Genomic DNA, 22,017 nt, shown 5'->3' with positions numbered 1-22,017 from the left:
CTTTTGAAAAATTGATCTTAGTATGTAAAAATAAGTGTTAAAGGGCCTACGGAGATCATTTATTTCAACACCATTTTATGGATTACAGCACTAAAAAAGAATCTTAGGCCCAGAGAGGTTGACTGAGTTGCCAGTAGGACATAGGAAGCTTGTGGTGCTGGCAGGACTGGATGTACAGTGTGCTGACACCCAAGTCTCATCTTTTGCTTCTAGGCCTGGCTCCACTTTACTTCTGAGAAAAATCCTCTACTGACTTTAATGTGTTTCTACAGTATTTAGGGCCTAAAATATTATCCTTTCTTTTGTGCAGGCTCAGGAATTTATTATTAACTTGAGTGCTCCATGTAACATATTCAAGCTTTCACATCCAGAAAACTGGCGTCTTGATGGTTTTCATGAGATAAGACAGAAGACTACATCTTACGATATAAGACAAATCACAATGCTTTGTTTTTCGGAATTATCTTTTCACATGGTAACTCTCCAAATGTGCAATTTTAGTCATTATTTTATTTATCTAAGCTCTGCAGGATAGAGAAATTGAATTCTCCAAGTCTGTGTTGAGTAGAAATCCTCCAATGCTGTCCTAATGTCAGGGAGACACAACTTTAATTGATGCCTTTCCCTCCACTCCCTCAAAAAATGGGAGCCAGTTTTCCTAGGAACATTTGATATCTTTCTCTTCTTTAACTGGGAATCAGTTTTCATTCTAATAAATGGGGAATTATATCTCATAAAACCAATAAACTGGTTTGGTTTTCCTTGCCCCAAAAGTTGGGAAAATGGAGAAACAAATAGAATTCAAATTTTCCTCCATTTACCTAACATGCATATAAAATTGACTATTTCTGAGATACTAAGATATGTGATAAAATTTTAACTTTTTCTCCTAAAAAGAAACAATGATACTAGTAATCTAAAACAGGGATCCCCAATGCCTGGGCCACAGACTGGTATCTGTCCGTGGCCTGTTAGGAACTGGGTCACCCAGCAGAAGGTCAGTGGTAGTTGAGCAAGCATTACCACCTGAGCTTGGCCTCCTGTCAAATCAGCAGTGGCATTAGATTATCATAGGAGTACGAATCCTATTGTGATCTGCACATGTGAGGGATTTAGGTTGCATGTTCCTTATGAGAATCTAATGCCTGATGATCTGAGGTGGAACGCTTTCATCCCAAAACTATCTTGCTACCCCTCCATCCTTGGAAAAATTGTCTTCCATGAAACTGGTCCCTGTTCTAAAAAGGTTGGGGACCACTGATCTAAAACAATGATCAATTAAAATCATTTCAGTTTATGATTTTAATTCCAGTCTAAACAAAAGTTAATTATTGTTACCAAACTATACATATAGTCAGAGATTCATATATTTGAAGATTATATGAATAGTTTGGTGACAATAATTAACTATTGTTTAGACTGGTATTAAAATTTGTCTGCATCTATTACTTGAAAATCAAAGACTTTATAGTACCCATGCTTCTTACTAATGCAAATACAGGAGCTGTGCAGGTAAGCAGTTTGGTAAGAAGTGAAGGGTGTGAACATTGGAGTCACATTGCCCAGTTCGAAGCCCAGTGCTGCCACTGTTACACAAACAGCTCCAGGCAAGTTCCTTTGTTTTGCTTCTCATTTTGTAAAACAAGAGCACTAGTACTGCTTACACAGTAGGATTGAGATAATATATACATTTTGCTAACAAAGTACTTAGTATTTAACAAGAATTTAGCTTAGCTAAATTCTTGACTGGGCTAGTGGTACACTAACCTAATATATCCCCTGGGAGTTTTCTTTGTATTTCTTTTTTTTAATTTTTTTCAAAGTTCCAAAATCTGTTACTAGCTTATTTATCATTTACTTTTCTCTTTTAAAATAGTATCTGTTTAGTTGAGATCAGACAGACAGAATGATTATAAAACCCATCTATGTTTAAAAATGGCTATATAACCCATCATTCTTTGTCTCTGTCTCTCTGTTTTACTGGTTTACTCATTGATTACTGAATTAAATAAAACCATTGACATGTTCATTTTTAGATCTGTTGAAGAGTCATAATTATATCTTGCTTAAAGATGATCTTTTAGCAAATTACCTTTTAACACAATTAAGAGTACATTTTCTAAATCGATGAAAAGGAGAAGGAATAAAAAACCCACGCCCACTTAAAAGCTGTCATGACCATGTATTTCTTTCAAGTGTTAAAAAACATGTTACTCTTCTGCATTCTTGACTTACTCCAAGTTAAATGATAAGGTCATAATTATTACTAGAAAAGATATAGCAACAGTGGTATTTTGTTTTGTTTAATTCAGTGCTGATGTATGAGTTATATCACATTTCCTATAAATGTAAATTTAAGGTTCACATTTCAAATTTCTTAATATAAAAACATGAATCCATAAGCAACCAGATGGCACTCACACACCTTTTTTTTTGTTTTTTGTTTTTCTTGAAAACTATGATGTACATTTAGTTGGTGGCTCTGTAGTTCACATGGATTTCTGGTTTCATGTCACAGACCATGCTCAAGAGCTGGTTCATCACACTTTCCATATGTTTATTGTAGTGTCCATTAAGTTCTTGTATCTTCCCTAATGTTTGTTCTTCTATTTCATCTGAGAGATTACTCTGAGAGCCCATTATCTACCAAAACAAAACAGACAGAATTCATAGCATAATACAATTGTTTTACAAGTTAAATTTATCCTATCCTGTTTACTGATGATTGTCCTATGATGCACAATTACATACTCCTTTTGTAGATTTTTTTTCAGAGAACCAACATGATCACCAATGCTATGAATGGGAAGGATGAACTTCCATAAAATATTGAAACTGGTCATAGCAGGTTACTTTCACTTTTAGCCAACCTCCACATGTTACAAATTGAATACACATTTGTAATCATTAAACCATGCCCAGAAGTTCTTTTCCATCACATTTTTCATGTATTTATAATAGTTTCCATTTAGTTCCCATATATTCCCTATTGTTTACCTTCTAAGTCTGGAAAACATAGTTGAAAGACACCATTAAACCTACTTTTGCTGGTTTTTAAAGACTGAATAACTAGTTTTTCTATTTTTAAAATGCATTATCTGAATTGTGTCCTGTTTTTATCAGGAAGACATTCACAATGTGTCCTGTAAGATACCTTTATGTGCACAAATGTATTTCTTTTCTTTCTTTCTTTCTTTTTTTTTTTTTGAGACAGAGTCTCACTGTGTCACCCAGGCTGGAGTGCAATAGCGTGGTCTTGGCTCACTGCAACCTCCGCCTCCCAGGTTCAAATGATTCTCCCGCCTCAGCCTTGCAAGTAGCTGGGACTACAGGCATGTGCCACCACACCCTGCTAATTTTTGTATTTTTAGTAGAGACGGGTTTCACTATGTTGGCCAGGCTGGTCTCAAACTCCTGACCTCATAATCCGCCTGCCTTGGCCTCCCAAAGTGCTGGAATTACAGGCGTGAGTCACAGTACCCGGCCGCTGAAGTGTGTTTCTTTGGGTAATAGATATTATCTTGAAAAATTTAGTGTAAGTTGTATTTCTTTCAAATTGAGTATGCTTGTTCATTTAGTGACATCATAATTGTAGACACAGTTTAATATATTTTTCTAATTGCTCTTTAATTGGCAGAGATTCCCATTATTTTCCATTATCTTCTCTTTCCATGTAGCTTCTTTATCAAGGAATGATTTGACCAAAATATAATTTCATCAGAGGAGTTAACAATTTAAAGGAATTCTGCAGTGAAACACTTTGAAAGTTAGCCTTTACTAAAGCAAAAAATCAACTCCTAATGTATCTCCTTTGTAAACTCAGCCTTTCTTAAACATGGCATTTTAAAGACAAGAAGACTGTTTTATGTTTGTTTGCTTTTTCCTTCTGTGAGTGTTTAGGAAACGTATGCATTTAATTTAATCCAAGATACTCCAGTAATGATTGACTTCTACTTCAGGGTGGTTAGACTATTCTAAATTCTAAAATCTGCATGATCTTTTTGAGTCCTAGGCTTGAAATCAAATGCCACTGAAGTGCTTGGGTTCGAGTTGTTTTCCGTTTACAGTCCAAGCAATGGGGTCTTCTCAGTTCAAAGAAAATAATTTTGAAAAGTTACAGCTTCTAAGACATCAAATAACTTTTGCAGAATAACATTTTGATAAGTGAGTATACAAGAAGCAGAAACATATGGATCGAATTTCCCTTGCTAAGAAGAAATTTTAAAATAGAAGAGAACTACTTATTGAAATGGTTCTACCAAGCTCAAAATTTTTCCTCTAAATTTAGTGTCTTAAGTGGGATGCTACTAAATTAAAAAAAAAAAAAATCTCTAAATTCAATGTCTTCTAGTGGTAAAAAATAAAAAACAAACTTGTGAAACTATTACCTACTTTTCTTTGGAACAGTATTAAAAATAGTTGTCTTTGGGTTGGTTTAGTGTAACTGTTGCGAATGACTTTGGAAAAGTTAATCTCAGGTTCTCTATTTTTTTAAATGGGGATAATATCACCCATTTGATAAGATACTATAAAATGCAAACCAGATTCATTGGTAAGTGTGCAGAGCAGTTATGTCTAACAAAAGTGTAATATGAGCCACAAAGGCAGCTCATATATATATATATAAAATTATAAATTTTCTAGAAGCCACATTAAAAGTGTAAAAGAAGTAGGTGCAGTTATTTTAATAATATATTTAACCTAATAATATTCATATTTGACATACAATCAATATAAAAATTATTACATTCTTTTATTTCATACTAAGTCTTTGGAATATGGTATGTATTTTACACTTATAGCACATCTTGGTTGGGACTAGCTACACTTCATGTGCTTAGTAGCTACATGTGAAGTGGTCACCATTTTGGACAGTGCAGTAATAAATGACAGCTGTTAATATTAGTTGAATTCTTAATGTGGCTTTTCAAGACACCCTAATCATTTTCCAGACAGACTTATAAAGATGACTCTTAGCACAGAAGTTTAACTCTGAACAAGTAAACAGTACATGTTAGTGATTACTAGTATAATTTTCACTGATTATTCTACTTGTACTTTTCAAATTTTTCCAGTCTGTTCTGTATTTTCAGAAACATTGTAATACCCTTGTAATATCCCATAATCCTGTGTCTCATCCTGCATAATTAAACAAAATATTGTTTCTGAGTTTATTTGATGCCCAGTGATTTGAGTTTCTGCAGTGTTTCCTATGCAGTACTATAACAATGACTAGTCATATACTATTTTAAATGGTTTTCCTAGGGAAGAATTCCATATCTTGATATCTGCAGGCCGAGTATTGATTTAACCCATGTAGGAGTTTCAGTGAATGAAGGCAAGTGGCACAAAGGCAAGAATCATGTTCCTTGATGTATTATAAGTGCCTTAAACACTATCTGGCACTTAATAGATGCTCAATATACATTCGTATTGAGTAGAATGATCAGATCTCTTGATATTACAGAGAACTCATTACCTGTGTTCTGTTGCTCATGTTGGTGGAAGCTTGTTACCTGAATGTTTGGAAGAATGTATAAGTTAGTAGTTGATAATTCTGTAACATGTCATGATACATTTGGTCTAAGAGTGACATGTGAGGACTTCTCCATGTTAATTTTCAAAATGTCAGTGTTGAAACTGATGTATAGCTTTACACCATGATGACTGATGGTGATGGAAGATCTTTAAATATTCAATACGTTTTCTTATAAGTTGTTTAAATGTTCCAGTTTAAGGTAAAGCAGAGCTTCACGTCCCATCGTCACAAGAAAAACAATTTTATGCTCTCAATTTGTGACTGTCTCCAGCAAAAATGCTCTTAGGATATAAATTGAGGAAGAAAGAGTAAAGATATAAAGGTCTTCAGTATGCCCAAGGCAACCATTTTCAGATTTTTTTCTTTTTTTTCTTTTTTTTTTTTTTTTTTTTTTTTTGAGACGGAATCTTGCTCTGTCTCCCAGGCTGGAGTGCAGTGGCCCGATCTCGGCTCACTGCAAGCTCCGCCCCCCGGGTTCACGCCGTTCTCCTGCCTCAGCCTCCCGAGTAGCTGGGGCTACAGGCGCCCGCCACCTCGCCCGGCTCATTTTTTGTATTTTTGGTAGAGACGGGGTTTTACCATGTTAGCTAGGATGGTCTCGATCTCCTGACCTCGTGATCCACCCACCTCGGCCTCCCAAAGTGCTGGGATTACAGGCGTGAGCCACCGCGCCCGGCCCATTTTCAGATTTTCTATTTAGATTCATGATCTATCTGACTTTTACTTGTATTAACAACAGATTTAATTTTTCTACTGTAGTCCAGATTTCTTTTTAGCAATGTAATATCTTCTTTAGATAGGGTAGCACTAAGGAAGGGATAAATAGATTTTTGATGAAACAATATTTGCTAACGTACAGCCCACATTGGGATACCTGCTTCCGTTGATAAGTCAGGGAACTTGAAAAATCACATATATTAACAAGAGCTAAAAAGCAACAAAAAGTAACATCAAGATACAACACCCACAGCAGACAGGAGGCTGGTTTCTTGAGTCTCCTCCCAGACCTCTTAATTGCCCTGGGTTAATGAGGATGAGATTTAAGTGGAATAGCAATATGCCTGACATATGGAGGTCACGCCAAGGAGAGAAGATCTGTGCTAATGGTTTTACAATATGCTTGAAGTAGCCGAGGCTTAAATATGCTGACCTTTCTATGTGAGCTTTTGATCAAATAACTGTAAAATTGGCTTGGAGCGCTAATTATGAGAGCGATGAGGAGTTTTAATTATTTAATTATGAACTAAAGCAGAAAACAAATAACCAGAACAAGATATATATCTGATAAGATTCCTCTGGGGAAATGATATTTGAAGAGATTTAACACCAGCACTTTCTGAAATTGTGATCAGTTTTGTTATTACTTAAAAAAATGGAAATAATTATATCAGAAATATCCTATATAAGATAATCAAAGCTGGAGAATGTTAAGGATGATTGTTTTCTCAGGTCCTAATAGATCATGGCTATGATAGGATTCAATAAGAAAGAAAATCAAAGAAAAAATATTATTCATTCTTTCAACAAATATTTATTGCATGTCTACTGTGTGGCAGGCACTGTTCTAATGTCTAGGAAAATAGAGACCAAAACCAAGAAATGATTCTTTTGGTGTTTAAAGCCCCAGAAGGAAAGATAGGCAATATGTAAAAAAAGTAAATATAAAATATATCAGATAATGCTAAGTACTATGAGGAAAAAGAATGGACTACAATAAGTATGTATTTATGACAGACACAATTTTAGATAAAGTGATCAGGAAGAGGCACTAACAATTGAATTGAGATCAGAGAAAGATGAATGTATCTAAAGAAAAAAAATGTAGGACATGAGAATGGTACATGCAAAGGCCCTGTGGTAGGAGCATGTTCTATCTGTTTGAGGAAGAACAAAAGACCAATATGGATAGAACAGAACTAATAGAGTCTAGGGTGGTAGAAAATGTGGTGAGAGAGATAGCCAAAGGCCAGTCATGGAGGGTTGTATGAACTTAGGACTTTAGTTCATTTTTGAACATTGATAAAAATTTGTGTGTTTGCTGAGTGGTCCACTTAATCCTAGAAAGGACATTTTTTATTTGACAAAAAAGGTTTTGTTATTATGTGGTCCAATTTATCTGATCCTGCATGAACTCCTTATCCATTACCATTAAAATAAAAGTTGTAAATAAAGAAGATTTCCAAATTGCTAATAATTTATTTGAAATGTCAGGCTTCTGCACAGAGCTTTGTTTATATTTCTACTGAGGCCAAAATGAGATGTCATAAAAAATTTAGTTATGATACATGAAGTTTAGCAGTTCCTTTTAGCCCATGTTGCAACACGGAAAGGAAGGTGTAGGCTCCAAAGATTTCATGCATTTATGATTTACAGTAAGCTGCAGATATTTAAAAATATGCCAGTGTAGGAAAAAGCATTTCTTTATCTCTAAATGAAAGATTTATTGAATGAGTCAGCCAGTTGCAAAGGGAAACATCAGGAAATACCAGAAAGCTTTTCAGCAATTTGCAGCAATATCTACTTTGGTCATTTGTAAATCTTGGAAATGTTATTTATGTAACTAAACATATATATTTATATAAAAACAGGTTCTCTCAAGTTTTTTCGTACTAAAATATGTTAGTCAACAATCAGTGGTAGGAATGAGACTTTAAGCAATCCATTCAACTTGTATATTTGTGAATATGATTTTTAATATATACTATATATTATGTAATAACTACTGATTGACCCTTTATGTGAGAAATTAAAAATACGTTGAAAGTGAAAACGTAAAATCAGTAATTATTATGTTTAAGATTTAGCTTGATGTTCAGCTTGGTTGAACTATATCTGCTCAATTGGGGCATATTTTTTTCTCTCAATATTCTGTATTACACCGTGTGAATATGCGTCTTATCTATTCTGCATAAGAAACAGTGCTGACTTTCTCTCTTTTTTGTTTTTGAGACGGAGTCTTGCTCTGATGTCCAGGCTGGGGTGCAGTGGCACGATCTCGGCTCACTGCAAGCTCTGCCTCCCAGGTTCACACCACTCTCCTGCCTCAGCCTCCTGAGTAGCTGGGACTACAGGCACCCGCCACCACGCCCGGCTAATTTTTTTGTATTTTTAGTAGAGATGGGTTTTCACCGTGTTAGCTAGGATGGTCTCGATCTCTTGACCTTGTGATCCACCCGCCTCGGCCTCCCAAAGTGCTGAGATTACAGGTGTGAGCCACCGCGCCCAGCCAGTGCTGACTTTCTTACTCACCTTAGATTGTATTAGTCGAAACTCCTTATCTCTCTGCATTCTGTACTGGTCAATTTCTACCATTGCTTCCTCCTTGGCTTGCTTCAATCGCTTTCCTTTTCCTGAAAATTAACAATTATATATATATACACATATATTAACAAGGATATATATAAATAACTGTATATGTATGTTACACACATATGCATATGGAACTGCAAACTTAGTTTTTTAAAAATAGATACATTCTTCATTATTTTTTGATTATTTTTTCTGGAATGGCAAACTTTACTAAAAAACAATAGATATTGAAAATTTTATTATTTTTTATTGGATTCTTTAGGGCACGTAAATGACAACTTTTTTTTCACACTTACATGTTTAAATAAAATATCTACCCATTTACTCACAGCAGTAATGCCAGAGAACAGATTTTAGCTGTCACTTATTCAAAAAGACATTATTTGGTCAGATTTTCGGTCTTGATTTGCTGCCAGAATCCTTCAGTCCACACCAACTGGATCCTATTTAACACTGGCAGATCTCCAAAATCGCTACAAACATGCAACTCAGACTCTATCAAACTAAACTTACAATTTTTAAAAACGGTTTATTGGGATTTTTCCTTACCATTTGTTGACTCTACAATGTCTGATTAAGCCTCACAATACATCAAAGCAATTTTTTTTTTTTTTTTGTAACTTTCTCTGAGGGGAACTTGCTTGAAAGTGGCTATAAAACCAATTGTTTTTAATGATTAGGAGATTTAGTTAAGTAGCCTTTTTTCTTTTATTAAGAGCAAAGGTGTAAGCCTTAAGCTAGCAGACAACATAAATGAAAGTTTTAGAGGAATCCAATGCTGTGGTAATCATTAGCTGAGCACATGACTTTTTCTGACAAGAGTAAGTTTGGTGGGGGGGGAGGGGCGCGGTTATAGACTAATATTAATTGGTGCTTTGCTCTCTCCACCCACCACCTTGGGGCTTAGCTACTAATGCTTCATGATCATTAAAACTTTAAAGAAATTCTGAACTACATTAAAATTCTTTTTTTTCTATGAATCTATTGTCTTTCAATTTCAGTAAAATACCTGTATTCTTTTGCCCATTTCATAGATTTTTCCTCTGATAATGTTTCTTAAGTATTGTTTACAATTTCTGTCAACCATTTGTTACATTGTAAAGACTTTGAACTATAAAAAAATGTGTTCTCAGGTAGCATGAAATAAAATCTGAGTGTAAACATTTATTTGTCTTCCATTGACCTATGTATGTATCTACCTTTGCAGCATTTGCGCAGAGATTGTTTCTCAATTTCTTTCTCTTCTGAGTTGCTTCACTAGTCACTGTATGTATATAGAATAAAAATAGAGTCACTGAGTTACATATTGAAATGTGTCTCTTTTAATGTCTACCACCCTTGAATGGAACTGGGATGTCCTCATTCAGGACAGACATTTCGCTCCGCCTACACTTTCTTTGAAATCCAAGGTCTGCTGAAAACTGCTGCTCTTCCGTTGCTTGAGGCTTAATGGAACATTAATAGCAATGCTTATCTTTATCTTAATTAATGCTCATTACCATTTTGTATATACCGATTCCTTCATTCTCTATAGTTGTAACCATTTTGTGACAACTACACATATGTTATTCACAGAGATTCTCTGTGAACAGAATAAATCGATGATATGTTGGTAGGAAAAACTATTCCTTGATCTCCAGCCCGCTTTCTTCTATCTGTTTGTCATTTACATCAGGACAAAAATACAGAATGTTAATGTATTGATTTTTGTTTAGTAATAATGGGTTGTAGGATACATAATTATTTTACAAAATAAATCACATGCCTCACCACTCTCCATCTTAATTGCATAATATCTAAAAATAGTGGTTTTAAAGTTATGCCTCTCTAGCACATTAAAAAAAAAAATCACAGGAAAGGCTCTGTGTGCCCTACCCTTGAGCAGAATTCAGCACTCCACTAAGAGGCTGTATATTAGCTCCATCACACGGTGACAGGCTCAGAGTGTGTCTGTGATTCCCTTGTCATGGCACCAGTCACCTGCTGGTTCTCATTCAATTAAATGGGAGAGCCACAGGGAAATCGTTGCTGGCACAGCAATTTTCTGGATAGACTCAGCAGCTGCTGCTGTGTGAGAGCCTGCATATGCTCCACCTGATTTAATCCAGTGGAAAAAACTGGAGCCTAAAGCCCACTGTTCTGTTAGAGGTGAAGCAAAATGCATGCATCAAATCCACTCATACTAACCTCTAACTTGCTTCTCTCTGTGTGTAAGAATATGGCAATTCTGAAATTATACTTATTTCTTTGTAAGCATTAAAAACATGGCTGCTGTGACCAAAAGTGGGAAGAAAAGACATTTGGACTGATTTTCAGGTGGTTTGTGGGAAAAGGATTAAGAAAATCAATTTTGGGCAGCAATTTTACACACTGAACTCTGTGTAGGAGACAAAGGGTAATGCTCGAAGATGGAATCTTCCTGGCCTTCTCATTAGGACAGGCCAGGTGAACTGACTGTTCCCAGAGGTGATAAGTTCGTGAGGTACAGAGAAACCTAATTCTGTTGATTGCTAAATTTGTTCTAGACTCTTCCTGATGGAGAAGATAGGATTTCATTTATCATCTAAGGCAATCAGAATCATGCACTAGGCATCACTGCAATAAAACATTAGAAGCTTTGTAACTTTTAGCAGGTTACTGAGTTTTCTCATCTATAAGACAGAGTTAATAATGTACTATAAAAAGTTATTGGAGGGATTATTAAAATGTATATAAAATGCTTGACAAAAGTAGTTATTTAATTATTTTAAATCATTATTAGGAAAACAGGTCCAATTCCTAGGGGCCTTTTGCTAAAAAAGAAGGCAAGGAGTGAAAATAAAAAAAGAAGGCAAGGAGTAAAGCATGAGTTTGAGGAGAAGTCCTCAGGCTGTCACTAGAGAAGCCTCTGGAAGCTTTCTCTAGGATATTTAATTGGAGGTATGCAGAGGACAGCTGGGCAGACAAGATTGGGATGCAGGAGGAAGGTCTGAAATGAGGACAGAGATTTGCATGTTAGTCATTGGGGCCTGTTTATATGCTGGTTATAGCAATGGGATTTAGACAGAAGTCAAGGGAGAGTATACAGAATGAGGAGAAAAGAAGGCTAAAGTCTCAACTTGGGGGAATATTAACACTCAACCTTCAAGAAAAAGGAGGAGGAAGCTTGGAAGGAGCAAGTAGTAGTCAGAGAAGTAGGAGAAACCAAAAGACAGAAGAGAACATTCCAAGAAGGATATGGCCAGCAGTGTCAAATGACACAGAGAACTGACACAGAGAACTGAAATAAGAGATATTTACTAGATGTTACTAGATGTCTACAACTAGATATTTACATCAACGTTACTAGATGTCTATTATGCACCACACACTATTGTAGATCTATGGATATAGCAGTGAAAGCTGCAAACTTTTTGTTTCATGGAGTTTGTGTTCTGAATGTAGTTGGGGAGATAAAAATAGAAAATGGACAATAAGTATATAATATGTCAGGGATGATGATGAAGAAGAAAGGAGAATAAGGGGTAGAGAAACATGGTGGTGGATTCTACTTTAGACAGCTCAGGCCGCTCAGATGAAACAGTATGTGAACAGAGGCCTAAAGGAATAAGGCAACTAGTCATGCAGATATCTGAAGGGGAGAAGTCTTCTAGGCAGAGAGAACAGCAAGTGCAGAGGCCTTGAGGTGGGAGGATGTTTGCCATGCTGAAGGGAGAGCAAAAACACCATCATGGCTGGAGCAAAGAGAAGAGGATGGTTGAATGTTAGGAGATGGTATTAGATAGTAGCAGGACCAGGTCATATTGATCTCACAGGGCACGGTAAGAATTTTGGTCTTTGGAATACTAAATTCATGAAGGGTTCTTAGCCAAGGTGTGACACAATACTACTTGTGATTTAAAAGGATTTCTTGACTGGGTACAGTGGCTCATGCCTGTAATCACAGCACTTTGGGAGCCCAAGGCAGGTGGATCATGAGGTCAAGAGATCAAGACTATCCTGGCCAACATGGTGAAACCCCGTCCCTACTAAAAATACAAAAATTAGATGAGCATGGTGGTGCATGCCTGTAGTTCCAACTACTTGGGAGGCTGAGGCAGGAGAATCTCTTGAACCCAGGAGACAGAGGTTCAGTGAGCCGAGATCATGCCACTGGCAACAGAGTGAGACTCTGTCTCAAAAAAAAAAAAAAATTTCTTTGGCTGGTGTGGTGAAAATAGAAAATACATTGTGGGGTAAAGGAGAAGCAGGAAGATCAGTTTGAAATTTGTTGCAATTGTTCAGGCAAATGTTAATAATTGCTGGAAATGGTAAAGTAGTAGTGGAGCTGGCAAGAAGAGGGTAGATATATTTTGGAGGTGGAGTTGATACATGAGCATGAGAGACAGGTACGAGTCAATGATGACACCAACATTTTATTTTGGGGATGGAGTCAATACTGCAATTTCATTGATATGCCTATTCAATATCCAATAGTGACGCTGAGAAGGCTGATGTTTATATGAACTTAGAGATCAGGGAAGCAACGAGTGCTGGGAATATCAAATCTGGGAGTCATCAACATGAAGCTGGTATGTAAAGCCATGAGATTAGATGAGACCACCTCAGAAGTATCTGCTGATATATAAGAGAATAGGTCCAAATTGGGGTCCCGACTTTAGAGATTGAGAAGACAACAGGAAGCCAACCATGAGAGTAGTGTTCCAAAGTCAAATGAAGAAAGAGTTTCAAAGATGAAAGAGGGATCTAATTGTGAATGAGATATTGAATTAACATTGGGTTTAGCAAGACTGGTGATCTTGGCAAGAGGAGCTATTTGTGGAGTTATACGAAGAAATGTTCAATAGAAAATGGAATGAAAAATTGTAGACACAGGGAATATAGGCAATTTCTTTGAGAAGTTTTAACCGACAAAGCGGAACAAAGAAAATAAAATAAGGGCTCAAGGTGGTCAAGTGGATTTGACAGTTAGAGGGTTTAATTTTGCCCCCCGAAAAGATATGTTGGAGTCCTAACTCCTGGTACCTCTAAATGTGACCTTACTTGGAGATAGGGTCTTTGCAGATGTAATCAGGTTAAAATGAGGTATAAGGGATTAAGATGGGTCCTAAATCCAATAATTGGTTCTCTTATAAGGGAAATTTGAATACAGAGGCACAGAGTCAGAGCAGACAGGGAGGAAGGCCATGTAATAATGGACATACAGATTAAAACGATGCAGCTGCAAGACAAGGAGTGCCAAGGATGACTGGCTACCACATTGACCAGGAAAGAGGTATGGGTGTTTCTCCCTTAGTTCCTCCAGAAGGATCCAACCCTGCTGGAACCTTCTGTTTGGACTTCTGGCCTCCAGAACTCTGAGATAATCAATTTCTGTTTAAAATCACCTAGTATATGGTAGTTTGTTACAGCATCTCTAGGAAACAAATGCAGAGAATCAGCAAGGAGCATAGAGAAAACAATGCTAGTTGAGCATTGGAGCCAAAGCCAGATACCCTAGTGCGGTGAAAAGAGTAGATATTGAAATGAATGTGCCACTTGACAAAAATATGCATAAACAGTTCAGAAGCCATTTTTATTTTCTGTGTAAACAAAGGGTACTTTGGTAATGTTTGAAGATTTCTGTTAGTAATAACAATTTTTGATCTATTCTACCACTCAGAAAACAAAGCAAAACCAAACCAAACAAAACTTCTTGGCTTTAGGGGGTTGTCAATATTAAGATGAAACCAACCTGATTCAAAGAATGCTCTTACTTTTCCCAGCTACTATAAACATTGGGAAAGAAATGTCACCAGAAAAACAAAGAGACAACCTCTCCTTTGGTGACTGTCACTGCTAGAGCTTCTCTTACACTAAATCTATTGCCTGTCAGATCTCCACTTCCTGGATATTTTCTTTTGCTTTTCTTCTACTTGTATTGTCCTTGTTAAAAATACAATAAATAGTTTTGTGTAGCTCCTGGACTGAATATAACCAAATCCTATTAATAGATGAAAATGCTCTGTGGTTATTATTTTAATATTACCCACTTGAAGAAATGAAAGCCCAATACACTTACAAATACCCTGTTAGTCTGTGGACTATAAAGGAAGAGGAAGTATTTACAGGCCTACAAAACATGCAAGACAGGCCATGAAATTCTTATACAACAACTTTTATTTTATTAGTTTATTAAAAGTCTTGTCTTTATGAACAAAAGCATCCACTTGCATAGTGAAGAATTTATTAAATTGAGGTGCTTGTTTAAATAATTCAGAATATATGCATATTTGGAAGCAAATAGGAAATTTGCTGATTTTAAAAAATTATTGATGGTTGGCATCCTATAGACCCACAAAAATAAATCTGAATTACAGTATTATCTGATGTATCATCTAGAATGCAGAAATATTTTCTTAAGTATTTATTTTGCACCGAAGTATAATTCAGTGAAAGACCTCATAGAGGACCATGCTTAAGAAATCTCCAGGACATGACTATTTTGCTGTTTTTGCAACAAAATTCTTTTTATTGGATATTAAAATAATATTAATAGCTAAAATTTCTTGAGCAACTTCTATATGCCAAGTGGTGCTTTAAGTCTTTCATAAGTGTTAACTCAGTTAATCATGACAACTCCATGAGGTAGGTACTGTTAATATCTCCATTTTGAGGCTGAGGAAATAGGCACAGCAAGGTTAAGAGGTTACCCGCCCAAGGTCACGCAGCTAATAAGAAGCAGAAGTTAGACAGGCACCCAGGCAGAGCAGCTGTAGGGGATGAGCACTGACCATACGATTTTTAGAGAAAGCTAGAGGAGTGTGTTCTTCACTTGTATTACAATTGTCTACAGCTTTTAGACATTTTAATTATAGCTGCTTGTTCAATTTTTCTCATCTCCAGATTGGAAAATCTACATTTTTTTTTTTTTTTTGCTGTTTCTTTCAATCTATATCCTGTAATGCAATTTGTCATTTTTAGTTAAGCATAAATGCTACTTTCTGCAGCTTCCAAAGTAAATAAATTGAGTGTTTATTTCTAGGAGAGTTTACCATGTATGTTCAGAAATGATTTGGGAATATGAGTTCTTTATGTGATGTTGAATTGCATGCATTTGAGTATTTCAGAATGATGTTAATGCAGAGCTACAGAGTTTTAAAAGTTTGCAATGGGTGTAAGTGAAGTAAATACTTCTCTTAAAAAAGGTCATGATTAAAAGTAAAAATGCAACATATTTCAGAGAAACACAAGTCTCTGTTCCTCCTGTTGATAATAGTACTTTGAATTTCTAACCTAATTCTGATTGAAGTTTCAGGTCAATACCCCAACCTGGATCTCCAGGGCAGATCTCTGATGTTTAGGTAACTTGTCTTGGACCAACACACCCACTTCTATGTTTTGATTAATGAACAATTTATTAAGTAAAGAGCACTGAATCTAGGTAAGATAATTTAAAGTAGTGCAAACTACTGTGATTTCATCTAAATTCAACCAAAATAGTAAGGCTGTTTTGCACATAAAAATGTGTGAGAGCTTTAACTAATAAATATAACCTGTAATCAGTGAATACAGACAAATATCTGAACATTTCTAGTCATCCTACCAGAAGCAGTCCCAGTCTCTTTGTTTTAGGAAAAGTAGACCCAGAACTTACAGCAGGGGTAAAAACAAATGGAATGAGATCGTTCTAGTCTATTTCTTTCTTATATTGTTATTACTTTTGTAATATACAAATTTTTGTAACATACAAAAATACATGACATATATTAAAATAAAAATAACTCTAGTGTGTATTTTGCTTTACTATCTTACACATATTTTTCTGATTCTTGCAACCTCTTGTTCATATGTATATGTGTCTGCATGTATTATAACTTCTATTTTTATTCACAGAAAGAAAATCTGAAACTTGGAGATGTTAAATGACATTAAGAATCATAAGTTTTCAACTCAAGCCAAAGCTTTTATACTCTACTACTTCCCAGTCTGACTTCCGAAGCCTGTCCACATTCCTGCCCACGTCCCTGTCAGATTTCATCTCTCTCAGTAGCTGGTGTATGTCTTGAGAGCAGAGACCTGCATATTCAATTTCTATAGACCCCATGGCCTTCTGGAGAGTTCCTGATACATCAAGTTCATAATCCCTTATCTGTATCCCTAAAGGCAAAACACATAGACCATATACTGTATTATGTAGCAATTGCACCAGGATCTGAGGCAGTTCTCCTTAATGGAATATATTAATATTTTTGCAGCATAATATAAAAATAACTGTATTAATCTTGTATATTCCTGAAACGATTAACATGTGAATTGCTGTTTTCTTTATCTTTCCCTCTTTCTTGCCCTTCCTTCTTCCTCTTTTTCTTTTTCTTAAAAATAATACACTCAAGAGTCTTGTTCTCGCTGTCTATGCCCAAGTTTCTGAGAGTCTTGCAAATGGATTTAAGAAAGAGAAAATGACCATAGACCTTCTACAGTGGTGTTCACTATTGTGACTTCTTGGTCCTCATTCTGAATCTCATTATGCCTTAATATGTCAGAATTTCAAATGAATCTTTTTGTGGAAAAATAAAGCAAAAGTATATGGGTTTACTAAAATGATAACTATCTTTACCTCTCCTGTCATCGTGACTCTTTTCCCTTTTTAAAATAGTAATTTGTGCATTTATCTCACTGGGAAGTTCTTTAAGGAAGAACTAGGTCTTATTCATCAGTGTAAACATCAAAGTGGGCTGGAATTAGTAGATACCCAATGAACACTTATTGAATTAAATAAACAAATGAAACAAAAACCACTGAAACATTAGGGAAATTATAACATACCTGGTATATAAGGTAATATTTCTATTTTGCCGTAGATTGCTTATGTGAGTAAGCTGTTGTAACTGTAAACTGTAATACCTGCTGATAGCTTTAAGAAAACAGTTTCTATCCAGTTAAAACTGACCTCAAAGCCTGTGGCTTCTGAGGCAAAGAGGACAGGCTGACATTCTCCATAAAACTGAGTGCAGAGGTTAGTTGTTGAAAGTCAAAATATTTTCCAGCATGTCTTTAAAGCCTGGGTATTTATTATTACTGGTTGAATATCCCCTTGAATATTCATGAACAAAGACATGGCAGGCTAAGAAAAAAGTATGCAGGTATTTTAAGTTACTGGCAAATGAAATGAACATTTTTGTATAGAAATAAGACAATATGTACTTTTCAATACTGAATTCTGAGGAAAGATTGCCCAAGGACAGCATATTCACTAGAGAAAAGGAAAACAAATTGGACTTTTATCTTTATTCTGAAATTTGAAGCCAGGTTGCCCTTAGTGGCTCCCACCCCAAAACAACTTGCACGTTTAGCAATTCTTTTATTCTTTAAGGACTTGAAAAAAGGAGAAATAGTTGGTAAAAATTATCTGGGTCGTACAATAATATTGATTAATCTATACTCAATATTTCATTTTGTATCCTCCATAATAAGAAAGCAAAGGCAACATAACTATCACATCTTTAAATTATCTGATCTTCTGTTCTGAAAGTTTTAAATGTTGTTAAATAAGTTTTTTAAAAGGCCTGGCATGGTAGCTCACTCCTGTGATCGCAGTAATTTGGGAGGCAGAGGCAGGTGGATCTCTTGAGCTCAGGAATTTGAGACCAGCCTAGCAACATGGCGAAACCCCCATCTGTACAAAAATACAAAAATTGGCCAGGTGTGGTGCTGTGTATCTGTGGTCCCAGCTACTCTATAGGCTGAGGTATGGCTTTAGCCTGAGATGAAGGTTGCAAGGAGCCCAGATCATCTGCATTCCAGCCTAGGAACAGAAGCAGACCCTGTCTCAAAAAAAGGGAAGGACGGAAGGAAAGAAGGAAGAAAGGAAGGAAGGTAGGTAGGAAGGAAGGAAGGAAGGAAGGAAGGAAGGAAGGAAGGAAGGAAGGAAGGAAGGAAGGAAGGAGAAAGAAAGAAAGAAAACCCTGAAACTGTTAAAAAGAGAAAATTCTCTATGCTGTTTCAACCACAGTCCTGAACTGCTTTGTTTTCTATAAAATTACTCTGCATTCATATCATCTTGCAACCATTTCCACACTTTGCTGTAGGAAAAGAAATTGAGAAATAGGTAAAGTTTGCCTTCACTCTCTTCCTTCTTCCTTTCCTCTTCTATCATCTCCACCTGGAGTCGTTCCTTTTATGTTGTTGAGGCCCACGTTGCTGAATGTTCGGGAAATCTATTTATCTTAAGAAAAGGAAATGAGTTTACCTGTGGTTGAAAACCTTAGTATACCTGCCTTATTCCGGACTTACTTTCTTATGTTGTAATATATTCCTTCATTTCAGTTATTACATTTAAATAATTCAGTACCTACTCCAATCCCATCACTACATTCATCCCAAGAGTTACATAAGTAACATTTTGAAAATATGGCCCCTGTTTTGCCAGACTGAATCTAACTGCAGAGGCAGGACACACAATCACAAGGAGAGCGAATGACACTACAAATTATTGTAGATTGAATAATGAGGTGATATGAAATGGGATAGTGAAAAAAAAAAGTCTTGGCTTTGGGAACCTGAATTCCAGTTGTAGGTCTGAGACATATTAATTTTTTTATTATACAAATTGTGTAAATTTTGTAAAGCACAGTGGTTAAGATCTGGGCTTGGAAATTACAGCTCATCTAAATCTTGTCTCTACCATTTACCCTCTGTGTGACCTTGGACAAGTTGTACAATTTCTCTAAGCATCACTTTTGCTTTTTCAGTAAAGGTTGTGAGGAATAAAGATAAGCAATTAGCATGGTGCCTGGCACAGTATTTTCTATTTTTAAAATATAACCTTGAACTCAATTTCTGCATACATTGGGAATAATATTAATATCCTATTCATTTGGCTGTTGTGAGTATCAAAGAGAATAGGAAAGGGGTTGAAGTTCATTGAGGATATTCTATATGTAAGTACATGAATGCATGACCAAATGAAAAGACAGCTGAGTCCAGTGGCAAGTGCCTATAATCCCAGCTATTTGGTAGGCTGAGGCAGCAGGATCTCTTGAGTTCAGGAGTTGGAGTCCAGCCAGGGCAACATAGTGAGACCCCCGTCTCTTGAAAAATAAATTAATAAAAATAAAAAGAGGGGTAGAAAATGAGAATAAAATGAAAATATTTTAAAATATTAGATATTAAAAAGCTATCAAGAGGTTTGAGAATGAGCTATTATTTTGATTTTATGGAAATGAAAACTGATGCTTATAAAAAATAAGTCATTTGCTCAGGTTTACTCACTAATAAGTAGATTAAATCCAGAAGTTGTCTATCTCTTAACAATGTTGAGAAAACAGGCATGGCATAGCCAAGGTTTAAGCCCACATCTCTATAATCTTAATGTCCATGAACACGTGACCTCTCAAAAGGATCTGAATGAGGAAACTTCATCCGTACTCTAGAAATAAGGAACATATGGCTGGGTAATTTTAATGAATGGGTGAAGGTCTCACAGGGAGTACAGTAAACCAAAGTCTGAAACAAGGTCTGCCTAATCCAAAAGTCTGCGCTTATCCTGCATTCCACTGCTTCGTTTATTTCGTGACAAACCTCTCACAAGTGAGACTTACTCTTCTTGGCTTCCTCTAGCTTGTCCTTGGCCCGTTTTTCTGCCTGAAGAAGCTGGTGGATTCCCTGAGACTGGCTCGTCATGGTAGTCTGCTCCAAACAAGTGGCTTCTGTGAAATCTGGGAAGTAATGGGTTCACTTATTCTTTTAGAAATTAACATGTGACTCAGATTATTGTGTCAACAGAGAGTTCTAAATGCAGCTGTTTCAAACTGGTTTGATTGGCCTGGATAGCTGGGTCCCAAGGAAAGCCCAAGGTGGAATCTAGAAAAACAAGTTAAACCAATGTGAATAAATTGAGAACTTAACCATTTCTGCCAATCTTAGCTCTTCTGTATGAGATTAGGAGATATAGATGAGGTGTTGCATCTACTTATAAATAATGAGTAAGAGATCTTTTAAGAATGTTCATTTCCCTAATCTTCCAAGAAACATTGACATGTTTACTGAGTTTTTCTTTTAAGTAACAAGATCTTTCTTGTTCTTTGTCCCTGCAGTACTTTGTTTCAGGTCTTTTTCTTTGTTTCTGGTGATTCGGTTATCTGCTTGCAGAAAATGTGTTAATCTTTTGTTAGGAAAGAGATTCCCCAGCTTTGTGCATAGAAAGTGGACTAAGGATTTTTTCCCCACAAGGTCTCAGGTGACAGGAATGAAAAGATTTCTTTTGGGCATTGTGCTGCTCTTAAGTAATGCTGTAGGTAGAAGTTCCAGGGAGATCTTAGTATTGTGACTAAACAATTAGTAATTTTAGCAGTAGTAATCATAATAGAGATAGATTATAACTGTAGGTTTTGGGGTTAAAATAATTTAAACATGCATTTTATATTATTCAGTCTTTGTGGTGGGTATTGTCCTAAGATAGTACAATAAAATCCATCATACTTGATTTGATTCGATCCAGTAGCAATTGGATAAATGAGAATATTGGTCACAGAGAAAAATCACAAAATATCATTTATATGTAACTAAAATTTTTATTTCAAGTGAAAGGCTAATCTTTTGACTTAGAATAAGGCTTTTCCCCCTGACATGATTTACAGATTGGAGTTTCACATATTATTGCTTTCATAAACTATACCTCTATTGTCTCATCTATAAGTGCCAGGTTCATCTTCTTTAATAAGATGTCTAGATTTAAAGATAATTGTAAAACAATCTGGGCACTAAATCTTTTAAGGTTTTAATGATTATTTTCTCCTAATCTTTTCAAGTTGTCTCATCCATACCTATGTGCCTACATTATGTGTGCATTATTTTCAGCAAATATTTTCAAAAGGCAAAACTTTTCCACAGGATCACTTTTACTTTTTTTTTTTTTTGGCAGTCACATTTAATCGGCTTATAAAGTACTTAATTTGTATTGCATAATTACAATCCCTAGTGTAACTGGGATAAACCGATTTTCGAACAAACACAACGCTTGTCTGATCCCTCCCGACAAAAAGATACAAGGTGGCTTAACAGGAAGAAGTCCTGGAATGGAAAGAGCCTTTAGGAATAACCCAAAATGGGGAATGAGAATGAATTTCATCCTCTCCTGACCCTCAAAAAATTACTCTCTCAGTGAAAAGGAGGGATAGAAATATCTACCCAGAAGCAGAGAAAGATGA

The 22,017-nt window shown here is 35.9% G+C and overlaps 1 protein-coding gene across 2 annotated transcripts; it reads right to left on the bottom strand.

Moving 5' to 3' along the window:
* Positions 1-2,214: 2,214 nt before the first annotated feature.
* On the bottom strand, positions 2,215-20,491 carry ATP6V1G3 (ATPase H+ transporting V1 subunit G3). Of its 2 annotated transcripts, none has more exons than XM_037986235.2 (3): positions 20,410-20,491; positions 8,789-8,889; positions 2,215-2,643 (listed from the first exon to the last, which is right to left on the bottom strand). In XM_037986235.2, exons 1-3 carry the CDS (start codon positions 20,489-20,491, stop codon positions 2,470-2,472), a joined length of 357 nt encoding a protein of 118 aa, XP_037842163.1. In that variant the 3' UTR covers positions 2,215-2,469. The 2 variants fall into 2 exon arrangements, with proteins under 2 accessions (XP_037842163.1, XP_072867525.1); XM_073011424.1 differs by lacking the exon at positions 2,215-2,643 and adding an exon at positions 16,413-16,458 and having other exon boundaries at positions 8,755-8,889.
* Positions 20,492-22,017: the final 1,526 nt, after the last annotated feature.

The sequence above is a fragment of the Chlorocebus sabaeus genome, chromosome 25, assembly GCF_047675955.1.
Source record: "Chlorocebus sabaeus isolate Y175 chromosome 25, mChlSab1.0.hap1, whole genome shotgun sequence".
NCBI lineage: Eukaryota > Metazoa > Chordata > Mammalia > Primates > Cercopithecidae > Chlorocebus > Chlorocebus sabaeus.
Note: the sequence above shows the minus strand (reverse complement) of the source record. Positions and strands in the feature narration are given on the sequence as shown.